The sequence below is a fragment of the Canis lupus genome, unplaced genomic scaffold (assembly GCF_011100685.1).
Source record: "Canis lupus familiaris isolate Mischka breed German Shepherd unplaced genomic scaffold, alternate assembly UU_Cfam_GSD_1.0 chrUn_S1795H1992, whole genome shotgun sequence".
NCBI classification, from domain to species: Eukaryota; Metazoa; Chordata; class Mammalia; order Carnivora; family Canidae; genus Canis; species Canis lupus.
Genome location: NW_023330651.1, coordinates 86,227 through 99,529, shown reverse-complemented (window position 1 = coordinate 99,529; position 13,303 = coordinate 86,227). Strand labels below are relative to the sequence as shown.

General features: G+C 38.6%; 1 protein-coding gene across 1 annotated transcript; it reads left to right on the top strand.

Moving 5' to 3' along the window:
- The first annotated feature begins 7,795 nt into the window (after positions 1 to 7,795).
- On the top strand, positions 7,796 to 8,758 carry LOC119878667 (olfactory receptor 2T4-like). Its single transcript, XM_038589254.1, has one exon. It carries the CDS (start codon positions 7,796 to 7,798, stop codon positions 8,756 to 8,758), a length of 963 nt encoding a protein of 320 aa, XP_038445182.1.
- Positions 8,759 to 13,303: the final 4,545 nt, after the last annotated feature.

Below are 13,303 nucleotides of genomic sequence, written 5' to 3'. Positions count from 1 at the left end.
ATTTAAATGACATTTCTCTTTTTATCTCTGAATTTCATTAATTGTAATTAGGTTAGATTTGGTTTTGATTCATCTTCATTACCTGATAGGAAGGCTGGTGATGAACAGCAAGATAAAGGAGTAAATAGTAACTTAGAGTCAGAAATATCTTAGTGTTGTTCAGCTGTCCTCACTGCATCTCGGTTCCATTAACAATTAATTGCTATGTGAATTAAAGCAGGTAACATATGGGAAAATTACTAAAGCTTTATCTGATAAATGTCAATGACCCTCTAAACACTACTTCCTGTCCTCTGAAATTTAAAGTAGGTGGTAGAAACTTTAAGAGGATGAATTTCAACTTGAAAGACATGTACTAGACACGAATTAGATGGATTTCTACATAAAGCTCCTTAATCTGTTAAAATAAGAAATATATGTATTATTTATTTTCTTAAATTTGTTATTGTTCAATTTGTCAACATATAGCATAACACCCAGTGCTCCTCCTCCAAGTGACCCCATCATTGCCCATCACCCAGTCACCCGAAACCTCACCCCCTTCCCCTTCCACTACCCCTTGTTCATTTCTCAGAGTTAGGTGTCTCTCATGTTTTGTCACCCTCATTGATATTTTCACTCATTTTATCTCCTTTCCCTTTATGCTCTTTCACTAATTTTTACATTTCCCAAATGAATGAGACCATATAATGTTTGTCCTTTTACGATTCACTTATTTCACTCAGCATAATACCCTCCAGGTCCCTCCACATCGAGGCAAATAGTGCGTATTTGTAGTTTCTAATGGCTGAGTAAAATTGCATTGTATACATAGACCACATCTTCTTTATCCATTCATCTTTCCATGGACACCGAGGCTCCTTCCACAGTTTGGCTATTGTGGACATTGCTGCTAGAAACATTGGGGTGCAGGTGTCCTGGAGTTTCACTGCATCTGTATCTTTGGGGTAAATCCTCACCAGTGCAATTGCTAGGTCATAGGGCAGATCTATTTTTAACTCTATGAGGAACCTCCACACAGTTTTCCAGAGTGGCTGCACCAGTTCACATTCCCACCAACAGTGCAAGAGGGTTTCCCTTTCTCCACATCCTCCCCAACATTTGCTGTCTCCTGTCTTAAATTTCCCCATTCTCACTGGTGTGAGGTTATATCTCATTCTGGTTTTAATTTGTATTTCCCTGATGGCCAGTGATGCAGAGCATTTTCTCATGTGCGTGTTGGCCATGTCTATGTCTTCCTCTGTGAGATTTCTGTTCATGTCTTTTGCCCATTTCATGATTCGATTGTTTGTTTCTTTGCTGTTGAGTTTAAGAAGTTCTTTCTAGATCTTGGATACTAGCTCTTTATCTGATACATCATTTGCAAATATCTTCTCCCATTCTGTTGGTTGTCTTTGAGTTTTGTTGACGTTTTCCTTTGCTGCACAGAAGCTTCTTATCTTGATGAAGTCCCAATAATTCATTTTTGCTTTTGTTTCTCTGGCATTCATGGATGTATCTTGCAAGAAGTTACTGTGGACAAGTTAAAAAAAACTGTTGCCTGTGTTCTCCTCTAGGATTTTGATGGAATCTTGTCTCACATTTAGATCTTTCATCCATTTTGAGTTTATCTTTGAGTATGGTGTAAGAGAATGGTCTAGTTTCATTCTTTTGCATGTGGATGTCCAATTTTCCCAGCACTATTTATTGAAGAGACTGTCTTTTTTCCATTGGATAGTCGTTCCTCCTTTGTCGAATATTAGTTGACCATAAAGTTGAGGGTCCACTTCTGGATTCTCTATTCTGTTCCATTGATCTGTGTGTCTGTTTTTGTGCCAGTACCACACTGTCTTGATGACCACAGCTTTGTAGTACAACGTGACATCTGGCATTGTGATGCCCCCAGCTATGGTTTTCTTTTTTAATATTCCCCTGGCTATTCGGGGTCTTTTCTGAGCCACAGAAATCTTAAGATGATTTGTTCCAACTCTCTGAGGAAGGTAGATGGCATTTTGATAGGGATTGCATTAAATGTGTAAGTTGCCCTGGGTACGTAGCATCGACATTTTCACAATATTAATTCTTCCAATCCATGACCATGGAATATTTTTCCATCTCTTTGCGTCTTCCTCAATTTCTTTCAGAAGTGTTCTATAATTTTTAGGGTATAGATCCTTGACTTCTTTGGTTAAGTTTATTCCTAGGTATCTTATGCTTTTGGATGCAATTGTAAATGGGATTGACTCTTTAATTTCTCTTTCTTCAGTTTCATTGTTAGTGTCTGGAAATGCCACTGACTTCTGGGCATTGATTTTGTATCCTGCCACACTGCCGAATTGCCGTTTGAGTTCTAGCAATCTTGGGGTAGAGTCTTTTGGGTTTTTTAGGTACAGTATCATTTCATCTGCAAAGAGGGAGAGTTTGACTTCTTCTTTGCCAATTTGAATGCATTTATTTCTTTTTGTTTTCTGATTGCTGAGGCTAGGACTTCTAGTACTATGTTGAATAGCATTGGTGAGAGTGGACATCCCTGTCTTGTTCCTGATCTTAGCAGAAAGGCTCCCAGTCCCTCCCCATTGAGAATGATATTTGCTGTGGCCTTTTCGTAGATGGCTTTTAAGATGCTGAGGAATGTTCCCTCTATCCCTACACTCTCAAGAGTTTTGATCAGGAATGGATGGATGCTGTATTTTGTCAAATGCTTTCTCTGAATCTATTGAGAGGATCATATTGTTCTTGGTTTTTCTCTTGCTGATATGATGAATCACATTGATATTTGTATAAGCGTTGAACGAGCCTTGCATCCTGGGAATCAATCCCACTTAGTCATGATGAAAAATCTTAATGTATTGTTGGATCCTATTGCCTAGTATCTTGTTGAGAATGTTTGCATCTGTGTACATCAGGGATATTGGACTATAATTCTCCTTTTTGGTGGGGTCTTTGTCTGGTTTTGGAATTAAGGTGATGCTGGCCTCATAGAACGAGTTTGGAAGTATTCCATGACTTTCTATCTTTCTGAACACTTTAGTAGAATAGGTATGGTTTTTTCTTTAAACGTTTGATTGAATTCTCCAGGGAAGCCATCTGGCCCTGGACTTTTGTGTCTTAGAAGGTTTTAGATGACTGCTTCAATTTCCTCCCTGGTCATCAGCTTGTTTGGGTTTCCTATTTCCTCCTGTTCCATTTTTGGTACTTTGTGATTTTCCAGAATTGCGTCCATCTCCTCCAGATTTCCTAATTTATTGGGTTGGATGCTCATAATAATTTTTAATATCGTTTGTATTTCCTTGGTATTAGAGGTGATCTCTCCTTTCTCATTCATGGTTGTATTAATCAGTCTTTTCTCTCATTTTAAAAAGACTGGCTAATGGTTTTTCTATCTTATTAATTCTTTCAAAGAACCAACTCCTGGTTTTGTTAATCTGCTTCACAGTTCTTCTAGTCTCTATTTCATTGAGTTCTGCTCGAATCGTTATTAATTCTTTTCTTATGCTGGGTGTAGCATCTATTTGCTGTTTTTTTCTTCAGCTCCTTTATGTGCAAGGTTAGCTTTTGTGTTTGAGTTGTTTCCAGTTTTTGGATGGATGCTTGTATTGTGATGTATTTCCCCCTCAGGACTGCTTTGCTGCATCCCAAAGATTTTGAATGGTTGTATCTTCATTCTCAGTAGTTTCCATGAATCTTTTTAATTCTTCCTTAATTTCCTGGTTGACCCTTTCATCTTTTAACAGGATGGTCCTTAACGTCCACGTGTTTGAAATCCTTCCAAACTTCTTGTAATTTAGTTCTAGTTTCAAAGCATTATGGTTTGAAAATATGCACGGGATGATCCCAATCTTTTGGTATCAGTTAAGACGTGATTTGTGACCCAGTATGCGGTCTATTCTGGAGAAAGGTCCATGTGCACTTGAGAAGAATGTGTATTCAGTTGCGTTCGGATGAAAAGTTCTGTAAATATCGGTGAAATCCATCTGGTCCAGTGTATCATTTAAAGTTCTTGTTTCTTTGGAGATGTTGTGCTTAGAATATTTGTCGATTGTAGAAAGGGCTACATTCAAGTCACCAATTATAAGTGTATTATTATCTAAGTATGTCTTAACTTTGGTTATTGATTGATCGATATACTTGGCAGCTCCCACATTAGGGGCATAAATATTCATGATTGTTAGGTGCTCTTGTTGGATGGATCCTGTAAGTATGATAGTGTCCCTCTTCATCTCTCACTAAGTCTTTCGGATAAACTTTAATTTATCTGATATGAGGATGGCTACCCCTGCTTTCTTTTGAGGACCATTTGAATGGTACATGGTTCTCCAGCCTTTTATTTTCAGGCTGTAGGTGTCCTTATGTCTAAAATGAGTCTCTTGTAAATAGCAAATAGAAGGGTCTTGCTTTTTATTCAGTCTGAAACCCTGCGCCTTTTGATGGGGTCATTAAGTCCATTCACATTCAGAGTTACTATTGAAAGATTAATTTAATGTCATCCTGATACCTATTCAGTCCATGTTTTTTTGGGGGTTGTTTCCTTGGACTTCCTCTTTCTTTTACAGAGTCCCCCTTAATATTTCTTGCAGAGCTGTTTGATGGTCACATATTCTTTCAGTTTATGCCTATCTTGGAATGACTCTCTACTTTATCTCTACTTCTATTCTGAATGACGACCTTATTGGCTAAAGTGTTCTTTGGTGCATGTTCTTCTCATTTTGGACCCTGAATATATCTTGCCAGCCCTTTCTGGCCTGCCAGGTCTCTGTGGAGACATCTGCTGTTATCCTAATACTGCTCCCATAAAGGTTATGGATTTCTTGTCTCTTGCTGCTTCAAGGATCTTCTTTTTATCTTTGTCATTTTCAAGTTTTACTATTAAATGTCGAGGTGTTGAGTGGTTTTTATTGAATTTACGGGGGGATCTTTCTGTCTCCTGGATCTGAGTGCTTGTTTCTCTTCCCAAGTTAGGGAAGTTCTCAGCTATGGTTTGTTCAAAACACATTCTGGACCTCGGTCCCTTTCAGCGCCCTCAGGAATGCCAATTAAACGTGGATTTTTCCTTCTGATGCTGTCATTTATTTCCCTTAACCTATCCTCATGATCTTTTCATTGTTTTTCTCTCTTTTCCTCAGTTTCCTTCCTTGTCACCAACTTGTCTTCTATGTCACTCACTCGTTCTTCTACCTCGTTAACCCTCGTCGTTAGGACCTCCAGTTTTGATTGCGTCTGACTTCATTGATTTTTAATTTCGGGTTGATTAGATCTATTTTCTGCAGTCATGAAGTCTCTTGAATTCTTTATGCTTTTTTCTAGAGCCACCAGTAGCTTTATAATTGTGCTTCTGAGTTGGCTTTCTGACATTGAATTGTAATCCAAATTCTGTAACTCTGTGGGAGAGAGGACTGTTTCTGATTCTTTCTTTTGAGGTGGGTTTTCCTGCTACTCATTTTGCTCAGTGCAGAGTGGCCAAAAATAAGTTGTACTGGAAAAAGCAGAAAAAGAGAAAAAAAAGAAAAAAAGTGGGGGGAATCAAATAGAAAACAAAAAACAAGGGGGAGTATCCTCTGATTCTATATACTGTAAATCCCTCAGCTTCCCCTGGAACTTTCCAGGGGTACTTGGTCAATAACTTGCTTTTCCCCTGTCCTTCTAGCTGGTCTTTTGGGGGAGGGTTCTGCTGATTCCCAGGAGGGTGCTGATTCTCAGTTGTGTGCACCTGGGGAAGCTGCCCACCCCCCTGCCAAGTGCATGACTCAGTAGGAGCAGTTTATCCTGTGAGGCTCCTGCTCAGTCCCAGGTACAAGGTGACACCAGGAGGAACAAAAACAGTGGTGGCTGCCAGCTCTCCACCTTGGAGTCAGCTCCAGCAGTAACTACCACAGCTCCCAGTCCGCAGAGGCCTGGTTGCTCCGGGGGCAGAGAGCATGGATCTGCACAGTTTGGGGCTGCCTGGTGCCAGGGGCGTCCTTGCTGTCCTGTGTCCTTCTGGCCTCTGCCTGTCCCCAGGGGAGCACCGAATGTTGGGCTGTGTCCCCCAGCGCCCTGGGCTCCAGGGCCTGCACTGCTGCAAACGTGCTCCTGCAGCCGTGCAGCCCCCTCCGAGTGCAGTCGCTGCCTGAGCAGCCTGGGGAGCTGCTCCCGGGGCCCTCCAGGCAAGGGCTGCAGCCCTTTAGGTAGCTCTGTCTGCAGTGTGTGGCGCCCTCTCCCCAGGGCGCAGTTCCTCTTTTAGTGCCCCTGGGAGCATGAGGACATCCCTGCCCCTTCTGGGATCCTGCCCGAGCTCCCTGCGAGCGGCTTTCTGACTGGGAAGGTTGGTAAAGCTCCTGCTTCTTTGGGACTGTGCTTTCCTGTCCTGGGGGCACTTGCAGCGGGCCTGATTCCGGCTCCTTGTGGGGGCCCCTCCCCCTTGGATGCTTGCTTTTTTTTTTTATTTATTTATTTATTTATTTATTTATTTATTTATTTATTTATTTATTTTTCTGTCTTCCCACCTTGATAGAAGCGCAAACTCTTCTCACTGCAGCATTCCAGCTGTTCTCTCTTTAAATCTCTGGCCGAATTCGTAGGTTTTCAGGATGATTTGAAAGTTATCTAGGTAAGTTGGTGGGGACAGGTGACTTGGAGACCCTACTCTTCCGCCATCTCCCCCCGCCTCTTCTTCCTATATTTATTATTTAAATTTTATATATAGAATAATTATATATCTATTAATAAGTATATGCATAAGACATATATACATAAATGCACTCAAGTTATCTAGGCCTACAGAAATGGTCAAATCAAATGCTTAAATATATAAGTGGATATTAAACTGGTGAACAGACATAATGCATCTTATATTATCAAATGATAATAGTAATAGTCATCTCTTCAGAGATCCTACATTATTATTACTGTAGCTATTAAATATTTAAACTAGCTCTATATGCTGTATGTTTATTTATCTGTAACCAGTAATGTTACAAGCACTTTCCTCATTTAATCCTAACCATATGTCAGATAAAAACATTATTCTTATCCTCTTTTTATGTATGTAGAGTGGATGGAGGAATAGTGTGTAAATGATAAGGTAGTCCTACATTTACAGTCTGGCCTCTGGGCTATCCAAGAGTTTGGTCATTGGTAAAGACCATGATCTGGTTTTGGGAGTTTGTGGCTTACTCCATACAACAACAGTGTCTCACAGAGTGGCTCAATCTTATGGGAAAAAGAGGGCTCAAGAATTTCATATAGATTTTCCCCAAATTGTTTTGAAATTACTTTCTAGATCATTTTCTTTTGAGGGGGTATTACTAATATATAACATTCTACAGTTCCAGTTGTACAAGGTAATGATTTAATATTTCTATGCCCTGTGAAATTAAATTTGCCTTATATAGAATACACCTTGAAGATATTTTAAGATCTCAGTTGTATTCTTAGAGCAGACAGGTTAATGATATTTTGAGATCTACAATAAAAATTCTATAAGAATATATACATATATAATTTTTTTTACATTTTGATTCATCTTTTGTGTTTGCATAGGGCAACAGCTAAACTAAACAAATTTACATGCCTATTGGAAAAAGATACAATATCAAGAGATAAATCCACAATCTAATGAACACCACAACCTCACTATATGGTAAATTTATAGTTACAGGTAATTTATTTCTGTTACTATAATTAGGTTCTCTCTCTCTCTCACACACACACACGAACACACATACATACACACACACACACACTTTCTCTCACCAAATATTCATTTCAGTTGGTGATGTTTCATGATTGATTCATTCATTAATCCCAAAGTTTTCCTAGCTTTTCCAGGTGAAATCTCATGGAGAACATCAACTGGCTGGCTAACCACACTGGGAGGTCAGATTTCATCCTAGTGGGACTCTTCAATAAATCCAAACACCCAGCTCTCCTTTGTTTGGTCATTTTTGTGGTTTTCCTAATGGCCTTGTCTGGAAACACCATCCTGATTCTACTGATACATTCTGATTCCCACCTCCACACCCCTATGTACTTTTTTATCAGCCAACTATCTCTCATGGACATGATGTATATTTCCGTTACTGTGCCCAAGATGCTCATGGACCAAGTCATGGGTATGAATAAGATCTCAGCCACGGAATGTGGGATACAGATGTTTCTCTATGTGACACTAGCAGGTTCAGAATTTTTTCTTCTAGCCTCCATGGCCTATGACCGTTATGTGGCCATCTGCCATCCTCTCCGTTACCCTATCCTCATGAACCATCAGGTGTTGCTCATCCTAGCATCTGGCTGCTGGTTCCTGGGCTCAGTGGATAGCTTCTTGTTCACTCCCATCACCATGACCTTCCCCTTTTGCAGATCTCGGGAGATTCATCATTTCTTCTGTGAAGTCCCTGCTGTATTGAAACTCTCTTGTTCAGACACTTCCATCTATGAGGTTTTCATGTATCTGTGCTGTGTGCTCATGCTTCTCATTCCTGTGACAGTCATTTCAGGCTCTTACTACTTTATCCTCATCACCATCCACAGGATGAACTCAGCAGAAGGCCAGAAGAAGGCCTTTGCCACTTGTTCTTCCCACATGACTGTGGTCATCCTCTTCTATGGGGCTGCCATTTATACTTACATGCTCCCCAATTCCTACCATACACCTGAGAAGGACATGATGGTATCTGTCTTTTACACCATACTCACTCCTGTGCTAAACCCTTTGATCTATAGCTTAAGAAATAAGGATGTTATGGGAGCGCTGAAGAAAATGCTGAATGTGGGACCTGGTTTTCAAGAAACTATAAAGTAGGGTCCCTGGGTGGCTCAGTAGGTTAAGCATATGTCTTTGGCTTAGGTCATGATACCAGGATCCTGGGATCTAGGACTGCATCAGACTCCCTGCTCGGGGGGGGGGAGTCTGCTTCTCTTTCTCCCTCCGTTCCTCCCACCCACTCATATTCTCTCTCTCTCTCTCAAATAAATTAAATCCTTAAAAAAGAAATTATAAAGTAGGAAAATTTGATATTACTGTGATTTTCCTTCTCTTTAACACATTGTAAGTTTAGAATTTTATGTCAACCTTATTCCTGCAACTTTTTATGCCATTGTGTTCATCTCACTTTTGCATCTTCGTTTTTTAAAAATATTGCCTCCCTGTACTATAAAACTCTTTAATTTTCTAATTCTTATCCTTTCAAAATGTATTATACAATTATATAGTGATGTTATATTTACTGAAGTTGATAACTGCCCTCTGATTCTTAGGAAATGCATAATTAAAATATTTAAAGGAAGAAAGTTTGATTCTATAAAATTGATTCAAGTGAGGGATAAGGAAAAGGGTGATAACGAAAAAGAGGTAAAAATGTTAACAGCTGTTGAATCTCGGTAAAAGGTATGTGGCTGTGGTTTGTACTATTCTTATTTATGCTACTTTTCTGTAATAATAGAATTATTCCATATAAACAGCTAAAATATAAGCCTTTTTTAAGGGCAGTGTAAGTGACATTATATCTTATAAAATATATTCATTTCAATATGACTAATTATTAGTGGGACAATCTTGTCATCTACCTACCATTAATCATCCCTTAATTTGCTAGACCTTAATGATGTACACTATGTGGATATGGTCCAAAAATGAAAGCACCAAGTGGTTTAAAGCCCTACCAAATGATAGGTTTAATATCCATATTTGCATTAAAAAAACGGGGAAAAATATGAATCCAGATAGGAAGGAAGATTTAGAGAAGGTTCCTTGCCTGAGGTGATATCTGAGCTGAGTTTGAAGTATGTAATTTATTAGATGAAAAAGAGAAGCAGAATATCAAATATTCAAACTTATTTATTCAATTATTTAATAAGTATTTTATACTCTATTATAATCCAAAATAACAGCTAAATGAGATTAAAATATGAACACTATGTGATTGCTGTTTTCAAAGAATTTGAAACTCTATAGTTTTATATGCAAATAGGATACACCTTGATACCCATGTGCAAAGTACACAGCTCATAAGGACACTTATTTCCTACTGTGACACACAAATTTGGTCACAAAGGGGAACTCAGATCAGACTCTAGAACTCTGTGTTGAATGTTGACTAGATGTACCCTCAGATGAGTATAGGAGTCTGTGGCAGAGGGAGTTTTCTCAGGAACATTATGCCACAGAAAAGGTGCAACACGAGTAAAGGTCAGAAGGTTGGCAAAGTATAAAAGGTAAGTGTTTCTATTGTTCTTCCTTTCCTACTTTACTTTATAGACGTGTTTCTTGCTCTTCTGTGCCCCAGAGATCTACATACAGTAGTAAAATGATTAGATCTGCATTTTAGAGATGTCAAATTAATGGGCAATTGGGAAAGTGCAGCACTGCAAGTAGAGAGACCAATGAGTGAAGATGGTGAAGTAGATGGTGCTGATCTAAATGAAATGGACCATGCCTTGACACCAGGATGGACTGGATGGAGGAAAGGGATATTTAGAGTATGTGGGGCCTTTTGAATCTGTTGCATAAAACCACTGACGTGATTAAAATAACTACCATTTTATAATGGGCATCCAACTCATGAAGAATCAGTTTCAAAAGTAAAAATTCATTTTTTTCCTCTTGACATACTTGATTAGTTCATGACTGTAAAATAAAGATCTTGCAGTATTTTGGAGAACAATATCAGAAAACTAGTTCCCAATACTTTTTTGTTTCAGTAAAACTGAATTAATACAAAATGCCACTCTAAAGTAATTGAGAAATGTATGTATCTCCCCTCAATTTTCATGACTATCATGATACATTTGATGGTTCCATTTATAACACTCTATACATGGAGAACAAAATGAGACAAAATAAAACAAAATGTGGTGTTGAGACATATTATTTCAAAGATTTTTAAAAATTACTCTGTTTTGAACCAAAAATATCTAATTAAACATGTTTTTAGAACAATTGCTTTTCTTTTTAGATAATGTGTCTAAAATGCTATGTCCATTGTCTCTACTAATAAGAATTTAAAAGAACAATGCATTCAATAAAGTTATTTATCAAATGATATATAGTATCTAATACTTAGAATTGGTGCTCCAAATTTCTTGCAACTAGAGTTAAAAACTGAAATGGAAGAGCTGCAGGAATTCAAATGCACTTACTTACAAGTCCCAAATAAGTACCTGCTCTAAAATAGTCTAAAATTTTCAAATTTCTCATTTATTCATGTGCTTTTGTTAGTGATATCGTCAGCATTTGGTGAAGTGAATCAATTTTATCCCATGGCATCAAGACTTCAGATTTCTATATCCCAGAGCACATTAAGGACCATTATTGGAGTTCTTCATACAACTTTAGAATTAAGAAACATAGATTAGGTAGAAAAATTTGCATTATTTTTCACAAAATTTGTTTTCTTAAATGTGTTCAAAGAATAACATTTGAAAAATATAATGAACAAAACTATTTTCTAGGGATGCTAAAAAATGAGGCTTCTTAAACATAGATACATTATTTTTTGCCTCTTAGGTTATTTGTAAGCATAGACATTTCCTTTTTAAGTCATTATTTGTAAACATATGTTTTAGTGTACCTGGCTGACATTGAGTTCAGAAAAGGAAAACCTTTAAGGGTATGGCTAAAAACCTTTGAATTGTATAACTCAAACTTTTATTTTGGTGAGAAAACCAAGCTAAAACATGATTTTTTTTATCTCCGTGAACTATTTAAGTATCTTACCATTTCAGTGCTTGGAGACTGGGTTATATTGCATAGGATGGATATGTCCTCAGTTTCAAATAAGTTGCTTATTAATAAACTTAATGGTGTCACTGACTCTTGATAACTATTATTTGAAAAACGAGTGTCTGCCACAAATATCTTCACATAAATTATTGCGTTGGTAGGAAAAATAATCAAAACTCAGCAATTGCACTGCTGGGGATTTACCCCAAAGATACAGATGCAATGAAACGCTGGGACACTTGCACCCCGATGTTTCTAGCAGCAATGTCCACAATAGCCAAACTGTGGAAGGACCCTCGGTGTCCATCGAAAGATGAATGGATACAGAAGATGTGGTTTATGTATACAATGGAATATTACTCAGCCATTAGAAACGACAAATACCCACCATTTGATTTCGTTTTTCTTTTCTTTAGATTTTATTTTTTTTACTCATGAGATATACAGAGCGAGAGAGAGAGACAGAGACACAGGCAGAAGGAGAAGCAGGTTCCATGCAGGGAGCCCAACATGGGACTCGATCCCGGGTCTTCAAGATCCCGCCGTGGGCTGCAGGCGGCGCTAAACCGCGGCGCCACTGGGGCTGCCCCCACCTTTGGTTTCCAGGTGGATGGAACTGGAGGGTATTATGCTGAGTAAAATATGTCAATCGGAGAAGAACAAACATTATATGATGTCATTCAATTGGGGAATTTAAAAAATAGTGAAAGGGAATAAAGGGGAAAGGAGAAAAAAATGAGTGGGAAATATCAGAAAGGGGGACAGAACATGAAAAGACTCCTAACTCTGGGAAAAGAACTAGGGTTGGTGGAAGGGGAGGGGGGCAGTGGTGGTGGCTGATGGGACTGATACCGTCACTTGACGGGATGAGCACTGGGTGTTACTGTATATGTGGGCAAATTGAACACAAATAAAAAATCAATTAAAAAAACACTGTGCATTGTGCTGTTTTAGGGTGAAATGTTCTGAAAATATTTGTTAAGTTAAAAAAAAGAAAAGAAAAGAAACGACAAATAAGCAGCATTTCCTTCGACATGGATGTAACTGGAGGGTATTATGCTGAGTGAAATAAGTCAATCGGAGAAGGACAAACATTATATGGTCTCCTTCATTTGGTGAATATAAAACATAATGAAAGGGAATAAAAGGGAAATGAGAAAAAAATCAGTCAGGAAATTCAGAAAGGGAAACAGAACATGAGAGACTCCAAACACTAGGAAACGAACTGCGGGTGGTAGAAAGGGAGGTGAGTGTGGGGTGCGGGTCACTGGGTGACCGGCACTGAGAAAGGCACTTGATGGGATGAGCACTGGGTGTTATTCTATGTGCTGGCAAATTGAACTCAATAAAAAATAAATTTAAGAAAAATTAAAAATAAAAGATTCAGCTGTAGTGCCATCTAGGTGGCAATTCCTTGCAGGGTAGGACAAGATTCTCCAGAGGGCAGATATGTTCCAAGTCAGCTTCTAATGTATGACGTCGTTTCTCCCATAGCTCACATTCACAGGTGCAGGAATCGAGGACTAGAACTGGGAGTGGTACCACTCACTATAACCTGTCATGATCTACTTGCAAAATGTTTGCTTTCTGTTCCCACGATTTTATGTTCTGCTGGACTAGAGGTCT

What these genes read in the sequence shown, in the direction of transcription:
- LOC119878667 (XM_038589254.1), top strand. Translation starts at nt 7,796, where the DNA reads ATGGAGAACATCAACTGGCTGGCTAACCACACTGGGAGGTCAGATTTC.